At 42.7% G+C, this 25,149-nt stretch overlaps 1 protein-coding gene across 5 annotated transcripts in view; it reads left to right on the top strand.

Moving 5' to 3' along the window:
- The first annotated feature begins 4,837 nt into the window (after positions 1-4,837).
- LOC109908430 (focal adhesion kinase 1-like) overlaps positions 4,838-25,149 on the top strand; it is a 241,193-nt gene continuing 220,881 nt past the window's right edge. For 2 of the 5 annotated variants that reach the window (XM_031795110.1, XM_031795109.1), the window contains exon 1: positions 4,838-5,027. Coding sequence is in view for 1 of the 5 variants with exons in the window: in XM_031795103.1 (XP_031650963.1) it covers positions 11,679-11,706 (28 nt within the window). In the remaining 4 variants the exon portion in view is untranslated. Of the gene's footprint in view, positions 5,028-11,655; positions 11,707-25,149 lie in introns of those variants that run through there. The other 3 variants (XM_031795111.1, XM_031795112.1, XM_031795103.1) reach the window with 3 other exon arrangements.

The raw sequence follows: 25,149 nt of genomic DNA, 5'->3' as shown, positions 1-25,149 counted from the left end.
TCAGAGAGAGATGTATGTGGCAGTTGAACTGAGATGGGTTTTTATTGTGTGTGTTTCATATGGATAGAACTCTACTACCATATGCACTGTAGAGACCATCTATTAAATCAATTTGATGGGCAAAATAAATTACTGAGGTAAATGTCTCTGCCTAGTTAAGGAAACTGTAGGTACCGGTAGTTGTATTACGCTAACTGTGATCTGTGCATAGTTCAGGAAATGGTGGGTACCGGTAGTTGTATTACGCTAACTGTGATCTGTGCATAGTTCAGGAAACGGTGGGTATCAGTAGTTGTATTGAACTTGCATTGAGTTTCTCTTTATCAAGAGTCCCCATCATCAGAAATACTGTAGTACACACGATATGGTGTGGGCTGTGGTAACATTATGTTTCCCTATATTGGATAGATACCATAGTTAGAGCACATAATGCATAATAATATAATCTCAGCAAAAAAAGAAACGTCCCTTTTCAGGACTCTGTCTTTCAAAGATAATTCGTAAAAATCCAAATAACTTCACAGATCTTCATTGTAAAGGGTTTAAACACTGTTTCCCATGCTTGTTCAATGAACCATAAACAATTAATGAACATGCACCTGTGGAATGGTCGTTAAGACACAAACAACTTACAGACGGTAGGCAATTAAGGTCACAGTTATGAAAACGTAGGACACAAAAGAGGCCTTTCTACTGACACTGAAAAACACCACAAGAAAGATGCCCAGGTCCCCTGCTCATCTGCGTGAACGTGCCTTAGGCATGCTGCAAGGAGGCACGAGGACTGCAGATGTGACCAGGACAATAAATTGCAATGTCCGTACTGCGAGAGGCCTAAGACAGCACTACAGGGAGACAGGACGGACAGCTGATCATCCTCGCAGTGGCAGACCACGTGTAACAATACGTGCACAGGATCGGTATATCCGAGCATCACACCTGCGGTACAGGTACTGGATGGCAACAACAACTGCCAGAGTTACACCAGGAACGCACAATCCCTCCATCAGTGCTCAGACTGTCAGCAATAGGCTTGTAGGCCTGTTGTAAGGCAGGTCCTCACCAGACATCACCAAACCCACCGTCGCTGGACCAGACAAGACTGGCAAAAAGTGGTCTTCACTGACAAGTCGCGGTTTTGTCTCACCAGGGGTGATGGTCGGATTCATGTTTATCGTTGAACGAATGAGCGTTACACAGAGGCCTGTACTCTGAAGCGGTACTCTGAAGCGGGATCGATTTGGAGGTGGAGGGTCCATCATGGGGCGGTGTGTCACAGCATCATCGGACTGAGCTTGTTGCATTGCAGGCAATCACAAAGCTGTGCGTTACAGGGAAGACATCCTCCTCCCTCATGTGGTACCCTTCCTGCAGGCTCATCCTGACATGACCCTCCAGCATGATAATGCCACCAGCCATACTGCTCGTTCTGTGTGTGATTTCCCGCAAGTCAGTGTTCTGCCATGGCCAGCGAAGAGCCTGGATCTCAATCCCATTTAGCACGTCTGGGACCTGTTGGATTGGAGTGTGAGGGCTGGGGCCATTCCCCCTAGAAATGTCAGTGAACTTGCAGGTGCCTTGGTGGAAGAGTGGGGTAACATCTCACAGCAAGAACTGGCAAATCTGGTGCAGTCCATGAGAAGGAGATGCACTGTAGTACTTAATGCAGCTGGTGGCCACATCAGATACTGACTGATACTTTTGATTTTGATCCCCACTTTGTTCAGGGACACATTATTCCATTTATGTTAGGCACATGTCTGTGGAACTTGTTCAGTTCATGTCTCAGTTGTTGAATCTTGTTATGTTCATACAAATATTTACACATGTTAAGTTTACTGAAAATAAACGCAGTTGACATTGAGAGGACGTTTATGTTATTTATCTAAAGGGACTTATAGTCATACATTTTTAACATATAGGTAGTCCCAGGAATCAAACCCACTATCCTGGTGTTACAAGCACCATGCTATACCAACTGAGCTACAGAGGACCACATCCCACATTTAGGACTGATGATAAGCATTGAATCACTACTGTAATGACAAGATACCAGTCATACACTTTCTTTTTACGGTGGCAATACAACAAAACACCCAACGTTGTGATTTCCAGAACGGAGAATCAGTGGGAGCGTCAGGTTACCAGTGAACAGGTGCTCCTTGCCTTGCACCCCTCTGATGTGGGGGAAGGGTTGGGGTGGTGTGGGAGTGGTTCCTGGTTGGGGCAGTACTGGGTTCCTGGTTGGGGTACAGGGGTGATGCAATCACTAAATGGTAGCCCTTTTCGTTGACACATTGTCTCCAGGTAACATGACTCCACGGCATGCCCACAGTGTTCTTCCCAAAGCACAGATCATGTTATATTCTGATGGTAGGGTTGGAGTGGGGAAATGTGACCCCAGATCTGTAGGCTAAGCGACTTTATGGGCAACTCGAGAGATGAACTAGAGATGGAACATCAAACTGGTGGTGTGTGCAGAGACTTGGATCCCAATGGAAGGAGTGTAGACAGCTACAAGTAGTATGACAACAACATTGGTCATTCAGTCAAATATACAGTGCATTTTGAAAGTATTCAGACCACTAGATTTTTCCCACATTTTGTTACGTTGCAACCTTATTTTCTATAATTAATTAAATCGTTTTTTCCCCCTCAAATCTACACACACACACACACACACAATACCCCATAATGACAAAGCAAAAACAGGTCAATTAATTTTAAAAAATGTATTACAAATAAAAACAGAAATATGACATTTACATAATATTCAGACCCTTTACTCAGTACTTTGTTGAAGCACCTTTGGCAGCGAATGAAGCCTAAAGTCTTCTTGGGTATGACGCTACAAACTTGGCACACCTGTATTTGAGGAGTTTCCCATTATTCTCTGCAGATCCTTTCAAGCTCTGTCAGGTTGGATGGGGAGCGTCACTTCACAGTTATTTTCAGGTCTCTCCAGAGATTATCAAATGGGTTCAAGTCCGGGCTCTGGCTGGGCTACTCAAGGACATTCAGAGACTTGTCCCAAAGCCACTCCTGTGGTGTTTTGGCTGTGTGCTTAGGGTCGTCGTCCTTTTGGAAGGTGAATCTTCACCCCAGTCTGAGGTCCGGAAAAGGTTGTCATCAAGGATCTCTCTGTACTTTGCTCCGTTCATATTTCCCTCAATCCTGACTAGTGTCCCAGTCCCTGCCGCTGAAAAAAATCCCCACAGCATGATGCTGCCACCACCATGCTTCACCGTAGGGATGGTGCCAGGTTTCCTCCAGACATGACGGTTGGCATTCAGGCCAAAGGGTTCAATCTTGGTTTCATCAGACCAGAGAATCTTGTTTTTCATGGTCAAAAAGTCCTTTAGGTGCCTTTTGGCAAACTCCAAGTGGGCTGTCATGTGCCTTTTACTGAGGAGTGGCTTCCTTCTGGCCACTCTACCATAAAGGCCTGATTGGTGGAGTGCTGCAGAGATGGTTGTCCTTCTGGAAGGTTCTCTCATCTCTGCAGAGGAACTCTGGAGCTCTGTCAGAGTGACCATCAGGTTTTTGGTCACCTCCCTAAACAAGGCACTTCTCTCCAGATTGCTCAGTTTGGCCGGGCGGCCAGCTCTTGGTGGTTCCAAACTTCTCCATTTAAGAATGATGGAGGCCATTGTGTTCTTTAATGCTGCAGAAATATTTTGGTACCCTTCCACAGATCTGTGCCTCGACACAATCCTGTCTCAGAGCTCTACGGACAATTCCTTCCACCTCATGGCTTGGTTTTTGCTCTGACATGCACTGTCAACTGTGGGACCTTGTATATTATGTCCAATCAAGTTGTAGAAAATCTCAAGGATGATCAATGGAAACAGGATGCACCTGAGCTCAATTTTGAGTCTCATAGCAAAGGGTCTGAATACTTATGTAAATAAGGTATTTCTGTTGATTATTTTTTATACACTTGCAAAAATGTCTAAAAACATGTTTTTCGCTTTGTCATTATGGGGTATTGTGTGTAGATTTCCGAATGCACTAACTATAAATACCTCACAAATGACATAATTAAATATGAACAAAATAAAACTGACCTATAAAAATACAATTAAGTAACATCAAATTAAATCAAATCAAATCAAATGTATTTATATAGCCCTTCGTACATCAGCTGATATCTCAAAGTGCTGTACAGAAACCCAGCCTAAAACCCCAAACAGCAAGCAAATGCAGGTGTAGAAGCACAGGTAGAAGCACAGGATGTTCAGAGACAGCATCAAGAGATGTTTTATTGTCACATACACAGCTATGTTTAAAATCGTACCGTACACAAGATTATTATTACATTATTAGCTCATGGTGCAGAAGGTCATTTGCAATATTGTCTGAAAGAAATTCACATCATAGACTACACAGTGACTTCAGGTGCACTCGTTTTGAAGTTTTAGAACCTTACATTGTAGCCTTTGATGTCACATGTCACACAATTAGTGCATATGGGCCCCACACAATGTATCACCTTGACTTGAAACACGAAACATTTGAAGTAGAATAATGTTTCAAAGAGATACTTGAGGTTTGTCAGTATGAATGTTGTCTGAGTGTGTGGGGCATTGGCTGCTACAGTTTGTGTAGTTGGGAGTGTAGTTGCTTCAACTATGGGCCAGTTGAACCTGGGTCTGTGCTCTCTGAAATCTTTGAGACCTTCCCACCCCATTGAAGTTGACGTTTAAAATGGTCAAGGTTATATAAGGGTTATGATTAAGGTTAGGCTACGGGTATGAGTTAAGGTTAGGGTTTAGTGTGAGCACGTCCCAAGGATCCCGGATAGCACTGACCTTGTTTCAGCGTGTCAGCCATATTGGAATGCTCTGCTCAGGATGGGAAGTACAGAACTAGGCGTTTTAGGCGAGACTGGAGTGGTGGGCAGAGAAAGGAGAGCGCACGAACCACTAAGCAACTTCAGTTTTTGAAGGATTTAAAACTCATATAAACGAGGAATTACACCGGTAAACTAAAGTGAATTGTCCGACACGCGAATTGGGTAGGCCAAAGTGAGTACGGTTATGTTTCTTATATTATATCCTGATGTATAATGTAGGCGACTTCCAGGCGAAGTGTGTGTGATGGAGCGTCTGCTTTGCCTACACATTTCCTCCCATAAAATTACAAGTTGTTTTCCTTATCACCTATCTTTCTGTTGGAGATGTCTAGATAATATGTCGTTGTCAATCATTGTGTTGTCTATCAATTGATACTTCATCGCTATAACGAAAGCATATCACACATGTAGCCCATTCAATTTAGAAATGATATTCTGGTCGTCATTCATTAAATCTTTAGGAAAGTATGTTAATCGGAGTCTCCACAAATTGTTGTGTGTGTGTGTGTGTGTATATATATATATATATATATATATATATATATATATATAGAAACAATGTCTCCCAATATGCTCATAAAGTCTTCATTCGTAAATTCCCGTAGTTTATGTCTATTTTGTATTCCATGATTGTCTGTGTATTCAGGTTATACCTTTCTGAAATATATCGTTTGTATGTTGTAGCTAGGTAACCAAGCTTATGGATGTTTCCTGAAGATTTGGGTTGTTAATTACACCCTTGTGAAGCGTATTACATTTGGATATTGGCGTGGCATTTCTTGTTGTTGTTACTGTTTATACTACTGTAAACCCGAGGCTCTGGAAATTAAATTACACTGAAGTCCTGTATTTTTAGGACCTCTAAAAATATGTATTTTTTTATTTCACCTTTATTTAACCAGGTAGGCCAGTTGAGAACAAGTTCTGAGGGTAAAGATACAGTGTAATCACATATTGTCCAAGTTACAACTTTTAATTTATACATGTATGACTCATTATCTGAAGTTGTTGAAAGGCCGCCATAATATTGTGTTCATGTTGTTGAGTATCCATTCCCAATGTTTTTCAAGGACATTCCAAATATCTACTTGTCTGCTTGAGACTTACAAGAAACTTTTGTATCGAGTGAGAAGGTGGGACAGTGTTGCCCTTAGGGCCTGTATTTACCAAGTGTCTCAGAGTAGGAGTGCTGATCTGGGATCAGGTTCTCCCTGTCCATAATAACCTGCAATATTATTATCTAAAAGGCGATACAGATCCTAGATCAGAACTCCCACTCTGAGACACTAAAATACAGGCCCAGATCCACTACTTTTAAAGTACACTTTCAGAGCCAGGAAGGCAGATTTAGACAGACTTCTTAATGATGACACAAACACTTGACAGTTTGTAATCTAATGGGCTGACAGTGATAAGGGGAATTAAATTAAACATAAAGGCATTGATTGGAGTCATAAATTGCTTGATTAATTGGATTCATTGATAAGACTCCCAGAGGCCTCTCTCTGTTTGTCTGTGTGAGCATGTTACATTTTCCACTGAGTAGGCCTAGGCCTAACCTTGCTTATAGCCACCTCAGGCAAGTTCTATTCACAGGCTCTATTCTACATCCTCCCAACTTATTCTGCCTAGTGTTGTTTTAGAGGATGAGGAGCTGCCTAGTGTTGTTTTAGCTACAGAGGAAGAGGAGCTGCCTAGTGTTGTTTTAGCTACAGAGGAAGAGGAGCTGCCTAGTGTTGTTTTAGCTACAGAGGAAGAGGAGCTGCCTAGTGTTGTTTTAGCTACAGAGGAAGAGGAGCTGCCTAGTGTTGTTTTAGCTACAGAGGAAGAGGAGCTGCCTAGTGTTGTTTTAGCTACAGAGGAAGAGGAGCTGCCTAGTGTTGTTTTAGCTACAGAGGAAGAGGAGCTGCCTAGTGTTGTTTTAGCTACAGAGGAAGAGGAGCTGCCTAGTGTTGTTTTAGCTACAGAGGAAGAGGAGCTGCCTAGTGTTGTTTTAGCTACAGAGGAAGAGGAGCTGCCTAGTGTTGTTTTAGCGACAGAGGAAGAGGAGCTGCCTAGTGTTGTTTTAGCTACAGAGGAAGAGGAGCTGCCTAGTGTTGTTTTAGCTACAGAGGAAGAGGAGCTGCCTAGTGTTGTTTTAGCGACAGAGGAAGAGGAGCTGCCTAGTGTTGTTTTAGCTACAGAGGAAGAGGAGCTGCCTAGTGTTGTTTTAGCTACAGAGGAAGAGGAGCTGCCTAGTGTTGTTTTAGCTACAGAGGAAGAGGAGCTGCCTAGTGTTGTTTTAGCTACAGAGGAAGAGGAGCTGCCTAGTGTTGTTTTAGCTACAGAGGAAGAGGAGCTGCCTAGTGTTGTTTTATCTACAGAGGAAGAGGAGCTGCCTAGTGTTGTTTTAGCTACAGAGGAAGAGGAGCTGCCTAGTGTTGTTTTAGCTACAGAGGAAGAGGAGCTGCCTAGTGTTGTTTTAGCTACAGAGGAAGAGGAGCTGCCTAGTGTTGTTTTAGCTACAGAGGAAGAGGAGCTGCCTAGTGTTGTTTTAGCTACAGAGGAAGAGGAGCTGCCTAGTGTTGTTTTAGCTACAGAGGAAGAGGAGCTGCCTAGTGTTGTTTTAGCTACAGAGCAAGAGGAGCTGCCTAGTGTTGTTTTAGCTACAGAGGAAGAGGAGCTGCCTAGTGTTGTTTTAGCTACAGAGGAAGAGGAGCTGCCTAGTGTTGAGGAAGAGGAGCTGCCTAGTGTTGTTTTAGAGGATGAGGAGCTGCCTAGTGTTGTTTTAGCTACAGAGGGAGAGGAGCTGCCTAGTGTTGTTTTAGCTACAGAGGAAGAGGAGCTGCCTAGTGTTGTTTTAACTACAGAGGGAGATGAGCTGCCTAGTGTTGTTTTAGCTACAGAGGAAGAGGAGCTGCCTAGTGTTGAGGAAGAGGAGCTGCCTAGTGTTGAGGAAGAGGAGCTGCCTAGTGTTGTTTTAGAGGATGAGGAGCTGCCTAGTGTTGTTTTAGCGACAGAGGAAGAGGAGCTGCCTAGTGTTGTTTTAGCGACAGAGGAAGAGGAGCTGCCTAGTGTTGTTTTAGTGACAGAGGAAGAGGAGCTGCCTAGTGTTGTTTTAGCTACAGAGGAAGAGGAGCTGCCTAGTGTTGTTTTAGCTACAGAGGAAGAGGAGCTGCCTAGTGTTGTTTTAACTACAGAGGGAGATGAGCTGCCTAGTGTTGTTTTAGCTACAGAGGAAGAGGAGCTGCCTAGTGTTGAGGAAGAGGAGCTGCCTAGTGTTGAGGAAGAGGAGCTGCCTAGTGTTGAGGAAGAGGAGCTGCCTAGTGTTGTTTTAGAGGATGAGGAGCTGCCTAGTGTTGTTTTATCTACAGAAGAAGAGGTGCTGCCTAGTGTTGTTTTAGCGACAGAGGAAGAGGAGCTGCCTAGTGTTGTTTTAGCTACAGAGGAAGAGGAGCTGCCTAGTGTTGTTTTAGCGACAGAGGAAGAGGAGCTGCCTAGTGTTGTTTTAGCGACAGAGGAAGAGGAGCTGCCTAGTGTTGTTTTAGCGACAGAGGAAGAGGAGCTGCCTAGTGTTGTTTTAGCGACAGAGGAAGAGGAGCTGCCTAGTGTTGTTTTATCTACAGAGGAAGAGGAGCTGCCTAGTGTTGTTTTATCTACAGAGGAAGAGGAGCTGCCTAGTGTTGTTTTATCTACAGAGGAAGAGGAGCTGCCTAGTGTTGTTTTATCTACAGAGGAAGAGGAGCTGCCTAGTGTTGTTTTATCTACAGAGGAAGAGGAGCTGCCTAGTGTTGTTTTAGCTACAGAGCAAGAGGAGCTGTGTCTAAAGCAGCAGCTGTGACAGGAAGGACAATGCAACAATGTTCTCCAGTTGTACTGCTGCATTCTGCTTTAGATTGGCCAGGATGTAGCCTACACACACACTCTCACACCGTCCCTCAGGATTCTGGAGGAAAACGCCTTTTTCCTCTACTCAGAGGCAGCAGTTTCATAGTGTGTGTGTGAGAGAGAGATTGTGAAGAGAGAGAGGAGTTGATGTGCTGTGATGCAGCTGTGGCTATTATGTGATTTGTTGTTGCTTTTTGACCTGATGATCTAAGTGTGGTGGTGATAAAGAACATGTTTCTCAAACAAAGGTATTAGGGGGTAGGTCTGCTCTGCTGTTGGCATGTATAATAGACACGTTGGAGTTCCAGCCTCAGATCCATAAATCATAATTACAGAGTGTATGTGCCCATTTCAAACACATTTGAATTTTTTTAATAATAAAAATGTTGGGTCAGAAGTTTAAATGACAGCTTAATCTGGTGTATTAATTCCACTGGTTCGACAGGCAGCGTGGTGCAGTTCACTCCCAGTTGAATTGACTCCAGGTTCCCTCAGATTACAGTGTGTGTTGTGCTTCATAACGGTGTGCCCTCATAACTCTTTGAACTCTCTCTGTGAGGATGGATGGACATATCTGAGTTGATTGAAAACAACATCAACTGTTTTCAGTGTGTGTGTGTGTGTGTGTGTGTGTGTGTGTCTGTGTGTGTGTGTGTGATCGTACTCTATTATAACTGCAGTGTTCCCTGGGATAGCCTAGCAGTATAATGTTGAATTACTAATGTCAAGGATGCCTCTGATTGCTATGTTGGCGCTCACTGAACTGTCATTTTAAGTTAATGGGTATGTTCCTCTGCCAAGACTCCTGGGTGCAAAATTCTGTGAACTTTCAATGAATTCCTCAGTATTCCTGAAATCTATTTCGTAATCAGGAAGGAATAAGCAGGAAATCCGGAATCCTCCAACCAGGATTTCTGGAAAACCAGGGAATTTATTGAAAGTTCACGGAATTTTGCATCCCTAGACAGACACTGCTGAAGCATGCCAGCTCTTACCAAGCCTGGATAGGTATTTTACATTGCCATACCTATAATCTGGTGCCTGACTGCACAGTTGATGACGTCACACGCAACAATTGGGGCGTAGACAGGGGCGTACTGTTAAATTCAGACCTAGATCTGCGTCCTTAATGGCACCCTATTCCCTATGTAGTGCACTACTTTTTGACCAGGACCCATAAGGCTCTGGTCAGAATTAGGATAGTATGTAGGGAAAAGGGTGCTATTTTGGACGTAGGCCTTGTCGTCTGCAGTGTCTGGGAGATCAGGTGTTGTTCAGCCATTCATAATGCATTCAACACACACAGTCATGCTACTAATACGATGTGACCTTAAGTCAAAGCATCACCTTTCACTGGTGGCGAGGAGAATGTTACATTACTTAGAAATATGTCTGATTTATGTGTGTGGTCCTGTGGTGTATTTCTAAGCATTGTGGGGATGTTGGTACGCCTCTTTCCATTCAAATCATTGTCTAAATATTTTTTAAATAAAAATGGTTCCACATGTCCCTGGTCTGAACTTCTCTGTTAGGCATTATGTTGTGGTTTAGATCAGGGATGGGCAACTCCAGTCCTCGGAGTGGTGTCACATCCCCCCCCCCCCCCCCCCCATCCCCCATCCCCCATCCCTAGCAAACACAGCTGGTTTAAACGAATTGCATTCTAAACTGAAGATCATGATTAGTTTGTTATTGGAGTCATGTGTGTTCGCTGGGCAAAAGTGTGACACCAATCAGGACCACAAGGACTGGAGTTGCCCACCCCTGGTTTCGATTAATACAGTAATGTTAATCCTGTACACATTTAATCTATGTCGATGAACATAGACAAACCTAACTACCTCCAGGTCCTTTTCCATGACTGGGTTATTTTGAAAGGGGATAAAAATGCAGCAAATGTAGGTGGGGGACCTAAAGTCAACCCAACTACTACAGTCGCCTACACTACCCTACACTCTATGGGCTGACTATGTTAGGCCTCAAAGCTAAAGGTCCCAGTGTTGTCTCTCTGGCTGTCCCAGATGGACCCCTATTCCTTACATAGGGCACTACTATGACCATAGCCTTATGGGGACTGGGAGTGGCGGGGGTACTAGTTTAACAGGGAGATAATACCTGAAATTGTGTAATAAGATCACAGATGTTTTGTTTCCCATTGCAAAATATTTAGCTGTGGTGTGCTTGTCCAGGGACACGACAGAAATGTGTGCCGTTGGAGGTACTGGGGGACTGGAGTTGGGAACCACTGGGCCAGTGTACACTCCCCTCAACCCGGACTGCAGTGGCCTTAGCAGGCAGGATGAAGGACCGGAAGAGGAAAGCAAACAAAGCAAACAGACTGCCAGCTATTCTCTTCCATCCAGGGGATTGGGCTCTAAGCAGAGCACCTCAGGGACCACAGAGTAGCCTGGGTAACTGGTGAGGAGAGATATACCCCCGCTAGCATTTCTCGTTGCTTTTTTTTAGTGGTCACAAATACAGCACACACCCTGTAGGTCAACTCCCTCTGAAGGTAAATAGAAAACAAGTTACAGTAGGCAGTCAGATCTGTTTTTTTACATTTACATGAGGCACCACCAGAGAAAGCTTATAGTATATAGGCACATCTGTTTTTTTAAAACATGGTAGACCATTGCAAAGTGTCTTCCGGCTGTAGTGGAAAGACAATAGTCATTACTTAGCCTAGTTGGGGACTGTAATAGTACAGTTCACCCATAGTCAGTGTATCAACTATTTGAGACAGTGAAAGGCCATACAAGAAGGCTCAGGTGGTCAGTCAGAAACCCAGAGGATACTTGAGACCTGTACTGTATGTGTCCGGAATCAGAGTCTATCTTTAGCTAGCTGCCTGGCTGGCTTCTCAGAACTTCTGTTCCACTGGAAGGCAAAGACCACCCAGCCCCAACCTCACTGTCATGCTGCCTGTCTGTCTGTGGATCAGGGGTGAGTCTGACTCATGCTGCCTGTCTGTCTGTGGATCAGGGGTGAGTCTCACTGTCATGCTGCCTTTCTGCCTGGTTTAGGGATGTCTGACTGTCATGCTGCCTGACTGTCTGTATTAGGGGTGAGTCTGACTGTCATGCTGTCTGTCTGTGGATCAGGGGTGTGTCTCACTGTCATGCTGCCTTTCTGCCTGGTTTAGGGGTGAGTCTGACTAATGCTGTCTGGATCAGGGGTGAGTCTGACTGTAATGCTGTCTGGATCAGGGGTGAGTCTGACTGTCATGCTGTCTGTCTGTCTGGATTAGGGGTGAGTCTCACTGCCATGCTGTCTGTCTGTCTGGATTAGGGGTGAGTCTCACTCATGCGGTCTGTCTGGATCAGGGGTGAGTCTGACTGTCATGCTGTCTGGATCAGTGGAGAGTGTATCCCTGGGTAGGGCTTTGACGATCATGGTACTTTGTCAGTCGGTGATTGTTAAGCAAAAACTGCCATTCTCATGGTATTGACCGTTAATTAACATAAACACATGTATCATCTCCTGGCGTTCATGCATAGACTACAACCTACTGATGCAGACCTTTGGAACATCTACATTTTAAAAAGTCTAATAAATCCATGTAATATAGCCTACACCCTCACAATAAATCCATTATTTATTTTAGACTGGTCTAAAGAAACATGATATTAAGAAAATGTAGTCTATTTCAGAATAACAGAATAGTATACTCTGAGTTGTCGTTATGTTAGGTCCTGATCTGACTATGACATATGGCTGTGGGCTACAATAGTTCATTTAGCAGACAAGATTTGCTTAGAATTCCGTAGCATTATTTTATAGTATTAAGAATACAATTGAACATAGCTGAATAAGATAGAAAGGATACATTCTCCAAATGACTACAGAGGGAGTGTGCACATGCTATTCTGTGTTGAGTAGTCAACAAAGAAACAGTTCCTCCTACATGCTTAATTTAGAGTTATTTATGCAACTTTAGTTGTTCTACAAACGTTGGGCTATATGTTTAGATTTTTTAAATACAATCTAAGGCTGCATGATGCGACTGATTTGAAAAAAAGTTGCATGTAAGGCATGAGCGCTGCTCTGTTTCTTGCGCAGGCTGTACACACTTCATCAGTCTCTCATTCACAATTTGACAAGCACTTGATAATACCTCGAATTTCCCCGGTGGCATTCCCCTTGTGTGGCATTAATGCCCTCTAAAAAAATCCATGCCTTGTGGCCATTGTGCCCTCGGGCTGAAAATAATAATTTTAATTCCCTTCTCTCGGTTGTCAATTGCCGTGCGCCGAAGCAGCTCTCACTCACATGGCTCTCTCAGATATCTCAATTCTTATTAGCCAATGCCCGTCATGTGATCGATCGGGTCCTTCTCACAGGCATCTCAGCTCTGAATTAGGCTACAAGTGAAGACCGACACATCGGGGATGCAACTGCTTCCTTCTTATTGAAATCCGAGGCGCATATTGAAGATGTTAGAAATGTCCATATTTCATCAGCCAACAAGATGAGTAGGCCTAACAAACCGCAAAAACACTAGCCTATGTCAATCTACTATACAAAAGTTGATCTATTCTATTGATCAAGTTGTCCTTCTGGGCGAGAAAGGAATATTCCAAACATACTCTGGGATCGTTGTGGGATGTATGGATCTCAAATGAATAAAACCACTAGCATCAACAAAAACATTTTTTAAAGCAATGAGGCTGATGCAACAGATCAGAACGTTTAGCTTAATGTTGATAAACTATTAGGCTATTTCTTCACAGTATAAGCGCAGAACTGTACACACTGCAGTAGACCTAATAGAACGAATGTTCCAAAATGCAATCAATTAGCGGGAAAATACTGTTCTCAAAAGTGACTGCAAATGCAATTATGCGTGTAATGCTTTATTATAAAGGTGAATTTTTATGGTGAAAGTTATCTTCCCCAAACATGAAACTCACACACTGCTTATGTATTCCAGTTAGGCTCTATACCTCTTGTAAAATGGATTAATGTGCTTAAAATTAAGATATGATTTGGCCACTTTAGTTGTGATACAAACCTTATCAAAAGATATAGGCCTATGCTACATGAGGTGTGCGACTGTGATTTGAAAAAGGGCATGCAATGTTTCTTGTAATCTATTCACAAGTGATAATATTGTCACCCATCAGACTATTCTTGATTACATTTTTTATTTATTTATTTAACTCTATTTAACTAGGCAAGTCATTTAAGAACAAATTATTATTTACAATGACGGCCTACCTCCGGCCAAACCCAGACGATGCTGGGCCAATTGTGCGCCGCCCTATGGGACTCCCGATCATGGCCGGATGTGATGCAGCCTGGATTTGAACCAGGGACTGTAGTGACACCTCTTGCACTGAGATGCAGTGCCTTAGTCCGCTGCACCACTCGGGAGACCCCTGTGAGCCCCCCTTTACATATATTAAATAATATATGTGTGAAATTAGTTTTGATTTAGAATGGACTTTAGGTCGACCGATTTATGATTTTTCAACGTCGATACTGATACCGATTTATTGGAGGATCAAAAAAAGCTGATACCGATTAATCGGACGATTTTTATATATATTTGTAATAATGACAATTACAAAAATACTGAATGAACAATGATCCCTTTTATTTTAACTTAATATAATACATAAATAAAATCTATTTTGTCTCAAATAATGTTCAATTTGGTTTAAATAATGCAAAAACAGTGTTGGAGAAGAAAGTAAAAGTGCAGTATGTGCCATGTAAAAAACATTCTCAGACCTTGAGAACATATGAAAGCTGGTGGTTCAATATTCCCAGTTCTTCAATATTCCCAGTTCTTCAATATTCTCAGTTAACATTTTTAAGTTGTAGTTATTATAGGAATTATGACGCGTCGACTATTTCTCTCTATACCATTTGTATTTCTTATACCTTTGACTAATGGATGTTCTTATAGGCACTTTAGTATTGCCAGCCTAATCTCAGGAGTTGATAGGCTTGAAGTCATAAACAGCGCTGTGCTTCAAGCATTGCTTAGAGCTGCTTGCAAACGCATTAAAGTGCTTTTTGAATTAATGCTTACGAGCCTGCTGGTGCCTACCACCGCTCAGTCAGACTGGTCTATCAAATATCAAATCATAGACTTCATTATAATATAATAAACACACAGAAATACAATCCTTTGGTCATTAATATGGTCAAATCCGGAAACAAACTCTTCGATAAAACAAAATGTTTATTCTTTCAGTGAAATACGGAACCATTCCGTATTTTGTCGAATGGGTGGCAACCCTAAGTCTAAATATCGCTGTTAGATTGCACAACCTTCAATGTTAAGTCATAATCATGTAAAATTCTGGCAAATTAATTACGGTCTTTGCTAGGAAGAAACACCGTTTACAATGAGCCAGGCAGCCCAAACTGTTGCATATACCCTGACTCTGCTGGCACTGAACGCAAGAGAAGTCACACAATTTCCCTAGTTAATATTGCCTGCTAACCTGGATTTCTTAATCTAAATATGCAGGTTTAAAAAAATATACTTCTGTGTATTGATCTTAAGAAAGGCATTGATGTTCATGGTTAGGTACATTTGTGCAATGAATGGGCTTTTGTTAAATCATCACCCGCGAAGTTGAAGTAGGCTGTGATTCAATGATAAATTAACAGGCACTGCATTGATTATATGCAACGCAGGACAAGCTAGTTAACTACACATGGTTGATGATATAACTAGGTTAACTAGTAATTATGTGAAGATTGATTGTTTTTTTTACAAGATAAGTTTAATGCTAGCTAGCAACACCTTTGCTCCTTGCGGGCACAAGGTCCTTTTGACGCTGCACTCACGTAACAAGTGGTCAGCCTGCCACGCAATTTCCTCGTGGATTGCAATTTAATCAGCCATAATCGGTGTCCAAAAAGGCTGATTACAGATTGTTATGAAAACTTGAAATCGGCCTTAATTAATCGTCCATAGCGAATGTTTCATTTTCTGACCGGTAGGCTATACTCCTGTTGTAAAGTGAAGCAATGTGCTGAATATTAGGAAAGTTGAGAAATAAATATAGTAGGCCTAGTCTATAGGAAGCTAATGGGATCCTCCTCTTTTTAATAGAGGCCATCAAAACTCTTGTTTTCTCACACTGTTGTATAGCCTATAGAAATGTTGCGCATAATGAGCTCATCGATAACATTTGCATTGACAATAGTGCTGAGTACCAGGCCGTCAGCAGCATCAAAGTGCAGTTTTGGATAAGCCTAGTTACCGTGACTACACGGTCATGTGGATTTTGACTGCAGTCATGACTTGTGACCGCCAGTAATACAGTCACCATAACAGCACTACTCCTGACTTCATGTGCTGCTGCTGTAGGGAGGGGGTGTTGCCTAGAAAACCAAAGACTTGTTTGCTACAACAACTTGCTTGTTTCAGCAAGGAGAAACAACGTTTCATCACGTTGTAAAGAGTCCATGTTACTACGGAAACAGACTCAACCGCACGAACCGCACGGCCTTCCCGTCGTCAGTTAACTGTTCGCTCCACCCAAAAAAACGGTTATGACGGTTATTTTATCACGACGGACCTCATCCTTAAACGTCGGTTACATAGTTATACGGTAACTGTGCCAACCACATCCCTGGGTCTCTACTCCAGGTCCAGATATATTTTCCAGGCTGTGCTTTGAACAGCAATACAATATGGGGTCAACACACTCCCTCTGTCTGCCCAACTATTCCTGACATTTGTCCAGGTTGGTTGGAGAAGTATGTGCAGAATGTTGTGGTCGACAAACACCAATGACTTCTAATAGTTTTCCTACAGTTGTACTGTAGTATACTGTAGGTCTCTGTAGTATACTGTCAGTCTTTGTGGTATACTGTAGGTCTCTAGTATACTGTAGGTCTCTAGTATACTGTAGGTCTCTGTGGTATACTGTCAGTCTCTGGTATACTGTAGGTCTCTGTAGTTTCCTTTAGGTCTCTGTAGTACACTAGGTCTTTCGTATACTGTAGGTCTCTGTAGTATACTGTTGGTCTCTGTGGTATACTGTGGGTCTCTGTGGTATACTGTAGGCCTCTGTGGTATACTGTAGGTCTCTGCAAAATCCTGTAGGTCTCTGGTATACTATAGGTCGCTGTAGTATACTGTAGATCTCTGTAGTATACTGTCAGTCTTTGTGGTATACTGTAGGTGTCTAGTATACTGTAGGTGTCTGTGGTATACTGTAGGTGTCTGTGGTATACTGTAGGTGTCTGTGGTATACTGTAGGTGTCTGTAGTATACTGTAGGTCTCTGTAGTATACTGTCAGTCTCTGTAGTATACTGTCAGTCTCTGTAGTATACTGTCAGTCTCTGTGGTATACTGTAGGTCTCTGTGGTATACTGTAGGTCTCTGTGTTATACTGTAGGTCTCGGTGGTATACTGTCAGTCTATGTGGTATACTGTAGGTCTATGTGGTATACTGTAGGTCTCAGTAGTATACTGTTGGTCTCTAGTATACTGTTGTTCTCTGTGTTATACTGTTGTTCTCTGTGTTATACTTTAGGTCTCTGTAGTATACTGTATGTCTCTGTGGTATATTGTAGGTCTCTAGTATACTGTAGGTCTCTAGTATACTGTATGTTTCTGTAGTACACTGTAGGTCTCTAGTATACTGTAGGTCTCTAGTATACTGTAGGTCTCTGTAGTATACTGTATGTCTCTGTAGTATTTCTGTAGGTCTCTAGTATACTGTAGGTTTCTGTAGTATCCTGTAGTATCATGTATGTCTCTGTAGTATACTGTAGGTCTCTGTGGTATACTGTAGTATCCTGTAGTATACTCTTGGTCTCTGTGGTATACTGTAGGTCTCTGTAGTATACTGTATGTCTCTGTAGTATACTGTATGTCTCTGTAGTATACTGTATGTCTCTGTAGTATACTGCAGGTCTCTAGTATACTGTAGGTCTCTGTAGTATACTGTAGGTCTCTGTAGTATACTGTAGGTTTGTAGTATACTGTAGGTTTGTAGTACACTGTAGGTGTCTGTAGTACACTGTAGGTATCTGTAGTACACTGTAGGTATCTGTAGTACACTGTAGGTCTCGGTAGTACACCGTAGGTCTCGGTAGTACACTGTAGGTATCTCTAGTATACTGTAGGTCTCTGTAGTATACTGTAGGTCTCTAGTATACTGTAGGTCTGTAGTACACTGTAGGTATCTCTAGTATACTGTAGGTATCTGTAGTACACTGTAGGTCTCTTTTGACCCGTAGAAAAATAATTGCTCGCCTTGACACACTCTGTCTTAATAGACCAGCATTTCCTCCACTCCACAGGTTCTAACCTACTGCTATTCTATGCATTTTGAAGATTTGACGTGAGTGTTAAAACAAGGATGCATACACTGTTGCACTTCCTATCCTGCTATCCCATATCCTGAAACTCAATAGAGCCCTCCCATCGGAAACAGTAGTGGCTTGACTGTAAATAAACAGAGATAAATAAACAGAGATGGTCAACAAACAGAGATGGTCAACAACACCAGAGTCTAGCCCTTGCTCTCTCGCTCCTCATTCCACTGTGTGCCATCCATCCACCCATCCCACAGAAGAGAGGAGCAAGACTCTCATTTCCTGACATTTTACTGGGCCACATAAGGGGGATAGGGGGGGTAAAGAAGTAAACCAGTGTTTGCTCTGGTTTATGCAGAAATTAGCCATATAACATATTGGTAAAATTATTTGTTATATATTTAAAAAAATAAAATATATATATATATATATATATATGGTCCAATATGTTCAAATAATTTTAACAAATAATTTTACCAATATGTTATATGCATGGTCCATATTATCAGGTATGCTATCAGCAATATCACCTGTAGCCAAGCGATGCAGCATATTGGCTATAAATACATGGGTTGAAGCATGAGGTTGTCTATCTGCTTGTAATCCCATTGGGATAGTCATAAGTAGAGTCCTGCATCAGGTCAGATCCCCATGGGGTGAGCTGCAAAAAACAAACAGCTGGCGGGTGGAATGAAAACATTTTTTCGCGGTTCAGAACAATTACATTGCCAGTCGGAATTTTTTATTTATTTTTTAATCCAGATAATGCAGTTTTTAAATACCCAGGAACTTGTTGTGTTGCGAATTCCATTCTGTTAGCAGCAAGGCAGACCTATTTGTTTTCGACAATTCTGTTATCAGTTAGTTATTGCATTAATTCAGGCTTTTGTTTATTATACCATACACAGGCCATATAAAGTGTAAACCGGTTGGTTGGTAAACGTTTGAGTAGCCTACTAAGTAAATGTAGCCAACTTTTGCAGCTTTTTTTCCATTCTGGGAATTCCTTCCCCTATGGCACTCGTAACTGGAATGTGCCTTGAGGAATATTTATTTCTCTGGCATAGAACAAGCTGACTAGGTAAATAGATAAAGTATACTACTATGGGGTTGTCAGATTTGTCTATTCATTAAGATATTTGTAATTGTTCCATATGTATTTTACGTGGCGGAAACACTGTAATAAACCATTTCCGTTTTTCAAGATTTGATGGCACTTATGTGTTTTTCTAGAGTAGATCAAAGTAGTATTTTTGTAGGCTGATTTTGAATCATCTGGAAATCCTTGACATTAGTCTAGTTACAGTTATGCTTAGTCACGAGATGGATACTTGTGAGGCTTAAAACAGGCAGTGTCCCAAATGGCTTCCTGTTTACTATACAGTGTACTACGTTTAACCAGGGCCCATATGGCTAAAGGGAATACGGTGCCATTTGTGACTCATCTTGATCTTTAAAGGTCAATATAAATGAATGCTCGAAAGGCTGCCTGGTCTGCCTTACGTTTATCACAACTCTTTCATATCTGTCAGGCGCCAGCGCTGTAACTGATTTGTACAATGTAACATGCCCTTATAGCCCAGTGGTAGGATGGGTATGATTAATCGGACGTCAACCCCCCCCCCCCCCCCCTAAATAATCATATTTAGTCTTGAAGACCATGTTTATTTGCTTTGACTCTATTCCATTTGTACATGTACATTTGCAGGGCACGACAAAAAAAAGAAAACAAGGCAAGTATCACAGTTATTCTCCCTACATTCCATTTCTCCTCAGCGTCTCACTGTTGCGTTCCGACCGCTCGCGTTCCGACCGCTCCCTCTACACACCTGTACTAAGTTCGCACACAAGGCCTACAGAAATTAATGACTATAAAAAGAATGGGACGGTGGGCTTAAAAAAATTATTGAACTGATACAGATACACAAGCTACCTTCCTTGCCAAATGACAACAATTTGATCACAAATTCAAAATAGACAATGAGCTGCAGTTTCGAAATAATTGCATCCGGTCTATTTTCCGCTTAAGCTACTTTGCAAACAGCTAGTGCTATGTATAATTGGTTTGCCTAGCTAGGCTACCCCCCCCCCCCCTAAACATAGACAGGTTCCACACTGAAAATATGCAAAAACATTAGTTTGATAAAGACAACGAGAGTGTTTTCATCAGAATCATTAAGCCTAGGTCTACTCACCAGATGGTTTGGCTGTAATTCATCACCATACAGTGTTCAATATGGAGTAATTGTTCATCCATTTAGAAAAGTCCAAAGAACAGGCAGAATAAACTAAATTGAACGTCTGTAGACCTATACTGAAAATAAGACCCGTTTTCAAATAATCAATCTGAGAATAACTGTTCCAGACGCACATCACTTCATACTGGCAACTTTTCAAATGTTTTGTTTTTTTGCTATGAAATAGATGTCTTGCTTGTGATAAGGGCTCAGGAAATAAGAGAGTCTTGTCTGGTAAATGAACAAAACAAGACTATGCCATTGCTCAGCCCTAGTCTCAAACAAGCAAGCACCTCTGCTGAGGTTACTGCCTTTTTGAAGAGTGTGTTCCATGATATAATATAACCAGTTGATATTACAGATTGTGTTCCATGATATAATATATCCAGTTGATATTAGTGTGTTCCATGATATAATATAACCAGTTGATAGTACAGATTGTGTTCCATGATATAATATAACCAGTTGATATTAGTGTGTTCCATGATATAATATAACCAGTTGATATTACAGATTGTGTTCCATGATATAATATAACCAGTTGATATTACAGATTGTGTTCCATGATATAATATATCCAGTTGATATTAGTGTGTTCCATGATATAATATAACCAGTTGATATGACAGATTGTGTTCCATGATATAATATAACCAGTTGATAGTACAGATCGTGTTCCATGATATAATATAACCAGTTGATATTATGTGGCTGTCCTCATGAGAGCCAGTTTCATCATAGCGCTTGCGACTGCACTTGAAGAAACTTTAAAAGTTCTTGACATTTTCCGCATGGACTGACCTTCATATCTTAAAGTAATGATGGACTGTCGTTTCTCTTCGCTTTTTTGACTGCACCTCACAGACTGCATCTCACAGAGTTCAAGTCATAGACCCATCTCAACATCAACTGTTCAGAAGAGACTGTTTGAATCAGGCCTTCATGGTCGAATTGCTGCAAAAAAAACACTACTAAAGGACACCAATAAGAAAAAGAGACTTGTTTGGGCCAAGATATACAAGCAATGGACATTAGACCAGTGGGAATCTGTCCTTTGACGTGAGTCCAAATTTGACATTTTTGGTTTCAACCGCCGTGTCTTTGTGACACAGAGTAGGTGAACGGATGATGTGTGGTTGGTTCCCACCGTGAAGCATGGAGGAGGAGGTGTGATTGTGTGGGGGTGCTTTGTTGGTGACACTGTCAATGATTTATTTAGAAATTAAGGCACACTTAACCAGCATGGCTACAACAGCATTCTGCAGCGATACGCCATCCCATCTGGTTTGTGTTTTTAGTGGGACTGTCATTTGTTTTTCAACAGGACAATGACCCAACACACCTCCAGGCTGTGTAAGGGCTATTTGACCAAGAAGGAGAGTGATGGAGTGCTGCATCAGATGACCTGGCCTCCACAATCAACTGACTAACACTTTTGCTTGGTTGCTACATGATTCCATATGTGTTATTTCATATTTTTGATGTCTTCGCTATTATTCTACAATGTAGAAAATAGTAAAAATAAAGAAAAACCCTTGAATGAGTAGGTGTGTCCACATTTTTGTCTGGTACTGCAGATAAATGGGCAATATTTTTTCCAGTGCGGGCCTTGCCCTTGTGTTCTAAAAATGTATTTTGTTTTCAATTGCGCAAAAAAATAATAATCATGTGAAGTACAAAATTGGAAAATGCCCATCTTTACCCCATGGCTCTAAAAGGTTTGTAATTGGACAACAAATCTTCTCCTGCTTATAGGCCGACGTGCATTTCTTAGACGTGTTCACAATCACACTTAAATCTGTTTCACAGGAAGCATGTTTCTATTTCCTCTGCATCTTCTCCCCCCATTCCACAGTTGGAGCGGTACAGACATTTCATTCTGTTGGCTAAGCAGTGAGCATCTAGCGGTGATGAAAGTCATATGGTGGCATCTAGGGGTGGTGAAAGTCATATGGTGGCAGCTAGGGGTGATGAAAGCCATATGGTGGCAGCTAGGGGTGATGAAAGTCATATGGTGGCATCTAGGGGTGGTGAAAGTCATATGGTGGCAGCTAGGGGTGATGAAAGCCATATGGTGGCAGCTAGGGGTGATGAAAGTCATATGGTGGCAGCTAGGGGTGATGAAAGTCATATGGTGGCAGCTTTTTTTATTTTATTTCACCTTTATTTAACCAGGTAGGCTAGTTGAGAACACCTTTATTTAACCAGGTAGGCTAGTTGAGAACACCTTTATTTAACCAGGTAGGCTAGTTGAGAACACCTTTATTTAACCAGGTAGGCTAGTTGAGAACACCTTTATTTAACCAGGTAGGCTAGTTGAGAACAAGTTCTCATTTGCAACTGCGACCTGGCCAAGATAAAGCATAGCAGTGTGAGCATACAACAAAGAGTTACACATGGAGTAAACAATTAACAAGTCAATAACACAGTAGAAAACAAAGGGGGGGTCTATATACAATGTGTGCAAAAGGCATGAGGAGGTAGGCAAATAATTACAATTTTGCAGATTAACACTGGAGTGATAAAAGATCAGATGGTCATGTACAGGTAGAGATATTGGTGTGCAGAAGAGCAGAAAAGTAAATAAATAAAAACAGTATGGGGATGAGGTAGGTGAAAAGGGTGGGCTATTTACCAATAGACTATGTACAGCTGCAGCGATCGGTTAGCTGCTCAGATAGCTGATGTTTGAAGTTGGTGAGGGAGATAAAAGTCTCCAACTTCAGCGATTTTTGCAATTCGTTCCAGTCACAGGCAGCAGAGTACTGGAACGAAAGGCGGCCAAATGAGGTGTTGGCTTTAGGGATGATCAGTGAGATACACCTGCTGGAGCGCGTGCTACGGATGGGTGTTGCCATCGTGACCAGTGAGCTGAGATAAGGCGGAGCTTTACCTAGCATAGACTTGTAGATGACCTGGAGCCAGTGGGTCTGGCGACGAATATGTAGCGAGGGCCAGCCGACTAGAGCATACAAGTCGCAGTGGTGGGTGGTATAAGGTGCTTTAGTGACAAAACGGATGGCACTGTGATAGACTGCATCCAGTTTGCTGAGTAGAGTGTTGGAAGCCATTTTGTAGATGACATCGCCGAAGTCGAGGATCGGTAGGATAGTCAGTTTTACTAGGGTAAGCTTGGCGGCTTGAGTGAAGGAGGCTTTGTTGCGGAATAGAAAGCCGACTCTTGATTTGATTTTCGATTGGAGATGTTTGATATGAGTCTGGAAGGAGAGTTTGCAGTCTAGCCAGACACCTAGGTACTTATAGACGTCCACATATTCTAGGTCGGAACCATCCAGGGTGGTGATGCTAGTCGGGCATGCAGGTGCAGGCAGCGACCGGTTGAAAAGCATGCATTTGGTTTTACTAGCGTTTAAGAGCAGTTGGAGGCCACGGAAGGAGTGTTGTATGGCATTGAAGCTTGTTTGGAGGTTAGATAGCACAGTGTCCAAAGACGGGCCGAAAGTATATAGAATGGTGTCGTCTGCGTAGAGGTGGATCAGGGAATCGCCCGCAGCAAGAGCAACATCATTGATATACACAGAGAAAAGAGTCGGCCCGAGAATTGAACCCTGTGGCACCCCCATAGAGACTGCCAGAGGACCGGACAGCATGCCCTCCGATTTGACACACTGAACTCTGTCTGCAAAGTAATTGGTGAACCAGGCAAGGCAGTCATCCGAAAAACCGAGGCTACTGAGTCTGCCGATAAGAATATGGTGATTGACAGAGTCGAAAGCCTTGGCAAGGTCGATGAAGACGGCTGCACAGTACTGTCTTTTATCGATGGCGGTTATGATGTCGTTTAGTACCTTGAGTGTGGCTGAGGTGCACCCATGACCGGCTCGGAAACCAGATTGCACAGCGGAGAAGGTACGGTGGGATTCGAGATGGTCAGTGACCTGTTTGTTGACTTGGCTTTCGAAGACCTTAGATAGGCAGGGCAGGATGGATATAGGTCTGTAACAGTTTGGGTCCAGGGTGTCTCCCCCTTTGAAGAGGGGGATGACTGCGGCAGCTTTCCAATCCTTGGGGATCTCAGACGAGATGAAAGAGAGGTTGAACAGGCTGGTAATAGGGGTTGCGACAATGGTGGCAGATAGTTTCAGAAATAGAGGGTCCAGATTGTCAAGCCCAGCTGATTTGTACGGGTCCAGGTTTTGCAGCTCTTTCAGAACATCTGCTATCTGGATTTGGGTAAAGGAGAACCTGGAGAGGCTTGGGCGAGGAGCTGCGGGGGGGGCGGAGCTGTTGGCCGAGGTTGAAGTAGCCAGGCGGAAGGCATGGCCAGCCGTTGAGAAATGCTTATTGAAGTTTTCGATAATCATGGATTTATCAGTGGTGACCGTGTTACCTAGCCTCAGTGCAGTGGGCAGCTGGGAGGAGGTGCTCTTGTTCTCCATGGACTTCACAGTGTCCCAGAACTTTTTGGAGTTGGAGCTACAGGATGCAAACTTCTGCCTGAAGAAGCTGGCCTTAGCTTTCCTGACTGACTGCGTGTATTGGTTCCGGACTTCCCTGAACAGTTGCATATCACGGGGACTATTCGATGCTATTGCAGTCCGCCACAGGATGTTTTTGTGCTGGTCGAGGGCAGTCAGGTCTGGGGTGAACCAAGGGCTGTATCTGTTCTTAGTTCTGCATTTTTTGAACGGAGCATGCTTATCTAAAATGGTGAGGAAGTTACTTTTAAAGAATGACCAGGCATCCTCAACTGACGGGATGAGGTCAATGTCCTTCCAGGATACCCGGGCCAGGTCGATTAGAAAGGCCTGCTCACAGAAGTGTTTTAGGGAGCGTTTGACAGTGATGAGGGGTGGTCGTTTGACTGCGGCTCCGTAGCGGATACAGGCAATGAGGCAGTGATCGCTGAGATCCTGGTTGAAGACAGCGGAGGTGTA

Source organism: Oncorhynchus kisutch, linkage group LG17 (assembly GCF_002021735.2).
Source record: "Oncorhynchus kisutch isolate 150728-3 linkage group LG17, Okis_V2, whole genome shotgun sequence".
Lineage (NCBI taxonomy): Eukaryota > Metazoa > Chordata > Actinopteri > Salmoniformes > Salmonidae > Oncorhynchus > Oncorhynchus kisutch.
The sequence above is the reverse complement of the archived record's forward strand: the minus strand, read 5'-3'. Positions and strand labels throughout refer to the sequence as shown.